Source organism: Typha angustifolia, chromosome 10 (genome assembly GCF_048772165.1).
Source record: "Typha angustifolia cultivar Huaian chromosome 10, ASM4877216v1, whole genome shotgun sequence".
Lineage (NCBI taxonomy): Eukaryota > Viridiplantae > Streptophyta > Magnoliopsida > Poales > Typhaceae > Typha > Typha angustifolia.
Genome location: NC_133248.1, coordinates 5,652,322 through 5,657,804, shown reverse-complemented (window position 1 = coordinate 5,657,804; position 5,483 = coordinate 5,652,322). Strand labels below are relative to the sequence as shown.

Genomic DNA, 5,483 nt, shown 5'->3' with positions numbered 1-5,483 from the left:
TCTTGCAACCATCTGACCTTTAGTCAGTATTTGCATAATAACTCTTGATCTACTCATCTCATCCGGTCGACATGATTCGGATTGTGTTGGATGCCTGACTCCCAAGGAAACAACCTATCAAAATATTAGATCTTTTAGATGGTTAGATCGATCAAAATTTATCTCAAAATATTTGCCTCCAAATCTGTTCTGATCTAGTGTTGGATTTGGAGAAACTTTGATGTTTGAAAATCTACATTTCGCCCCAAAACCCACAACCCCATTCTGAAAATCTAACTCAGAGATCTATCTTCCATCCAAATATGATAAGTATCCAATAGTTAGATCATCGATAAATTAGCCCATAATGTACGGCTGTATTGAGATCCAAATCAGATCTAAATCTTCATCTATTTCAAATTCTTACCTAGATTTCCTTAACTATCCTTCCATATCTTCCCTATCCCCTTCCACAAGATTCTATCTACCATCCATAGCCATTCTATCTCCACCATTCGACCCTAATCCTCCATAATCATCCTCCATCTAGCCACTCATCCACCATATCCCAAGATTAGGGCTTTGGACCATGACAGCTGCGACTAGTGACGGTTGTGACTGGCGAGGGCTACGATAGAATGGAAGGCTACGACTGGCAAGGGGTGTGACCGACGAGGGGTGCGATCGACGAGAGATGGGATCGGCTAAGGTTGTCGTGGTGGCTAGGTTGAAGAATTGTTGAGGAAGATGATGAGTAATTGGGAATTGAAGATATATCCCAAGATTTGGGATATATTGGTTGCCTACGCGATCTCTGATTGATTTGGATCAATTGATTCTAAAATAAATAACGACTGAGATTGATTCCAAATTATATTTGGAAATCGTGGATCCTCCGATCCTGTAGCAAATGTGTTGTAGGAGCTAATTTATTTAAATGTCTTCCTGTGTTTCTAAGAAACGCTGGTATAATTAATCTTTTATGCTGATGTTTCTACGCACATAGCAACACCATTTGAAGGACAAGGCTTCCAAGTGCTCGTGGAGGCAATGAAGGGTTTACTACCTAGGCCACATTATATCTAAAGAAGGCATGGAGCTAATCCTAAAAAGATCCTAACTATGGTGGAGTGGTTGCTACCCAAGATGATGAGGAGCTACGCTGCTTCCTTGGTTTATCAAGCTACTACCTTCGGTTTGTGGCAAACTATGGCAGGATTGCGCCTCCCTCATGACCTACTGCAGAAGAGTGCATTCACATAGATGGATAAGGCAAGGGCTACATTTGAAGCTGATACGATTCGGACTTCACCGACATCGTCTCAAGCTTGGATTTACCTTAGGATAAGATTGAGTTTTAGGATAAGATTGAGTTTTAGGATAAGATTGAGTTTTAGGATAAGATTGTGTTTTAGGATAAGATTGAGTTGTTGGTTAGCCTATAAAAGTATGTGTAGGGCAACCAAAATTATTATTGATTATTGAGAATTGAGTTTGCCTTGCCTCCTTCATCTTCTTCGCTCTCGTTCCCTCAATCTCCCCGGCGACGCCGCTTCTAATCTCCCTCGACAGGCCAATCACCCTAGTCCCTTAGGAGTGGCCCTCTTCTCCCCCTTCTTCCAATTTATCCATCGCTATCCCTAACCTTTCCATCATCCATAACCCTTCCACCATCACTTTTACACCGGTGCCACCCCATCAACACCGGCCCTCCACAATCCACCATTACCTAGGATTTCGTGCCTTCATCCACGGAATCCAAAACAGAGTATCCTGACGTTCGTCCACTAAACGAACGATATTTCGAGATCCCCATCTCCGATTCGCCTGAAACTAGATCCGTTGGAAAGCTCTTTTCCGGGCCTACAACATATCAAAATTTCACAGCGATCCAACGGCGGGATATTTCGGGATCTGATCTCAAAGTTCCGTGCAAGATCGTATTAATCTTGAATCAGAGCCATAGCACCAAAAGAGGGTTCGTATCAATCTGGTATCAGAGCCTATAGCCGAGGAAGGATCGTAACAATCTGGTATCAGAGCCACCGTTCCTCGAACAAGCGCTTCCAATGACGATCACTCGATCTAATAGGAATACGGAAGAACCTAGCGTTCTATCCATGTTGGGGTCTATTTCCAAACAGATTGCCATCAACAAGCAAATAATGACGGAGATGATGCAGGAAATACGGGCATGGACGAAACCTTTTTCAACAAGCAAGGCAATCACAAGACAGCATTGGGAACCCTCCACAACATACCCAACATCCTCCATGGCCTCCCCGTTCATCACAAAAATAGGGGAAAGTTCGGCTATCCAGCAAGAGCGAGATTCTACACCTCGACCTATGGTCAGCCGCAACGAACTGCCACCAACTACAATGAGATCCGCAACCATTGTAGCAGCCCTCGGAACCTCCACATCTTCCCATGCACCGGAGACCTTGTCGACAAATCGCGAAGTGCTGGCTACGCCACACCTGGTCGCTGGATATCCCTCATCAGGAATCCTCATCAGTGGTGAAGGAGATGATCCGAAATCGCGAATTTCGACACTTGGGCCGCCTTTCACTAGCTCCCTTTGCAACCATAGTGAGTCGGCAACTAAGAAGAAATCGCATATGGCCTCCAGCGATCTTCTACCATTCTCCTCGGTCAATCGACAGTCGACCACGACAGCTTCATCACCAGCGATGACGTTGCAGCTCCCTGCCAAGCTACCACTCAAAGGAGAAGGCCACGATCTTCCACCCATGGCAGCTGAAAGTGCAGATGTGGCTGGACATCGAGGAGAAGAAGTTGAGGAGCAACATCACGCGGAGGACACGATGGCCAAAATCTCCCTCCACGCCTATTCGGGGACAGCTGCGCCAAAGACATTGCGGGTGAACGGAGTAGTCAAGAAGACCACAGTGAGAATCTTGATTGACACCGGGTCCACCCACAACTTCATTGACAAGAGGCTCCTTAGGAAGATTGGGCTCGAGTCGGAACCCACGGAAGGGTTCGATGTGACTATTGGAGATGGCACCACTTTGCGAGCAGATTCTATTTGTGGAGGTGCAGAATTGAAGGTGCAAGGCCAAACTTTCACATTGGATCTTTATCCGTTGGCCTTGCAAGGTGCCGATATTGTTTTGGGGACCCAATGGCTTCGGAGCTTGGGGCCCGTGACCTTTGATTTTATAAGCCTCACATTGACCTTTTGGAGAGATGATCAGAGAGTGTTGTTGGATGGAAGTAAACCGCTGCTTGAACTTTCAAAAGAAAGGGAGCTCGCTTCTTTCTCGGCACCCACTTTTCCTTTCTTTTCAGATCTACGAAGAGCCAGTGCAGAGGATAGTGATCTGGTCCGACTCATGGAGGAGTTGAGAGCGAACCCCTCAAGCAACCCCGAGCACGAGGAGCGCAATGGGTTAGTACTAGAGCACGGGCGAATCAAGGTACCCCGAAACGAAGAGCTACGGAGGCTATTGATGGCACACTTCCATGATACTCCTATAGCAGGTCATGAAGGGGTATTACGTACTTACAAGCGGCTGGCCCAAAACTGTACTTGGACTGGGATGAAGACGGACGTGAAGAAGTATGTGCGTGAATGTCAAATCTGCCAACGAACCAAATCAGAGGCACTCAAGCCTAGCGGGCTACTGCAACCACTACCTATACCAGAGCGTATTTGGGAGGATATCTCCATGGACTTCATTGAGGGGCTGCCGGAGGTTCGAGGACAATCGGTGGTGTTTGTTGTGGTGGATAGATTGAGCAAGTATGCACATTTCATAACATTGTCTCACCCGTTTTCAGCAAAAAGGGTTGCTGAAATTTTTGTTCGGGAAGTGGCACGCTTGCATGGGATGCCTAGGACTATCGTGTCAGACCGGGATCGCATCTTCATAAGTGAGTTTTGGTCCGAGTTCTTCAGATTGCAAGGGACTCAAATCAATCTTAGTTCAGCATATCACCCCGAGACGGATGGCCAAACCGAGGTGGTGAATCGTGGACTAGAGCAATACTTGCGATGCTTTGTGGCGGATCGACCAAAGGATTGGGTCAAATTTCTTCCCTGGGCTGAGTGGTCATACAATACCGCTCATCACTCAAGCATTGGCATGACCCCATTTGAGGCGGTTTATGGGCGCACTCCCCCTGTCTTGCGTGCCTACGATAGACTCGCGGCGACGGATAGGACTGAGCTTGACTTGGAGCTTGCTGATCGAGATGAAACATTGAGACGGCTCAAGACTCACCTAGCCACAGCACAAAACCGCATGAAGCAAACGCATGACAAAGGCAGACGTGAGCGAGAATTTGAGGTGGATCAATTGGTGTTCGTTCGAGCTCAACCGTATCGACAATCCACATTGAGGCCAATTTTGAACCAAAAGTTGGGATACAAGTACTATGGTCCGTACCGAGTGCTACAACGAATCGGTCCAGTAGCTTACCGATTGGACCTACCTGAAGGAACCAGGATACATCCCGTCTTCCATGTCTCGGCATTGAAGGCCCAGATCGGGCCTAACCATGTAGTGGGTTCGACCTTACCCGAACCAATGGAGGAAGATGGCTCCAATGAGCCGGTTCGAGTCCTAAGTCGTAGGAGAAGACGCCAAGGATCCAGATTAGAGACTGAAGTGCTGATTGAGTGGTTGGGCAAACCTACTGACGAGTCTACATGGGAGCTAGAGGCAGACATCATGGATCGCTTCCCAAATTTCAAACCTTGAGGACAAGGTTGCGGAAGCGTGGTGGATTGATACGATTCGGACTTCACCGACATCGTCTCAAGCTTGGATTTACCTTAGGATAAGATTGAGTTTTAGGATAAGATTGAGTTTTAGGATAAGATTGAGTTTTAGGATAAGATTGTGTTTTAGGATAAGATTGAGTTGTTGGTTAGCCTATAAAAGTATGTGTAGGGCAACCAAAATTATTATTGATTATTGAGAATTGAGTTTGCCTTGCCTCCTTCATCTTCTTCGCTCTCGTTCCCTCAATCTCCCCGGCGACGCCGCTTCTAATCTCCCTCGACAGGCCAATCACCCTAGTCCCTTAGGAGTGGCCCTCTTCTCCCCCTTCTTCCAATTTATCCATCGCTATCCCTAACCTTTCCATCATCCATAACCCTTCCACCATCACTTTTACACCGGTGCCACCCCATCAACACCGGCCCTCCACAATCCACCATTACCTAGGATTTCGTGCCTTCATCCACGGAATCCAAAACAGAGTATCCTGACGTTCGTCCACTAAACGAACGATATTTCGAGATCCCCATCTCCGATTCGCCTGAAACTAGATCCGTTGGAAAGCTCTTTTCCGGGCCTACAACATATCAAAATTTCACAGCGATCCAACGGCGGGATATTTCGGGATCTGATCTCAAAGTTCCGTGCAAGATCGTATTAATCTTGAATCAGAGCCATAGCACCAAAAGAGGGTTCGTATCAATCTGGTATCAGAGCCTATAGCCGAGGAAGGATCGTAACAGAAGCATGAAA

General features: G+C 46.9%; 1 protein-coding gene across 1 annotated transcript; it reads left to right on the top strand.

The window, feature by feature from the left end:
• The first annotated feature begins 1,486 nt into the window (after window positions 1-1,486).
• Window positions 1,487-4,901, top strand: LOC140768913 (uncharacterized). Its single transcript, XM_073109384.1, has one exon. The coding sequence runs from the start codon at window positions 2,049-2,051 to the stop codon at window positions 4,707-4,709; it is 2,661 nt and encodes an 886-aa protein (XP_072965485.1). The 5' UTR covers window positions 1,487-2,048; the 3' UTR covers window positions 4,710-4,901.
• The last annotated feature ends 582 nt before the right edge of the window (window positions 4,902-5,483 follow it).

What these genes read in the sequence shown, in the direction of transcription:
- LOC140768913 (XM_073109384.1), top strand. Translation starts at nt 2,049, where the DNA reads ATGACGATCACTCGATCTAATAGGAATACGGAAGAACCTAGCGTTCTA.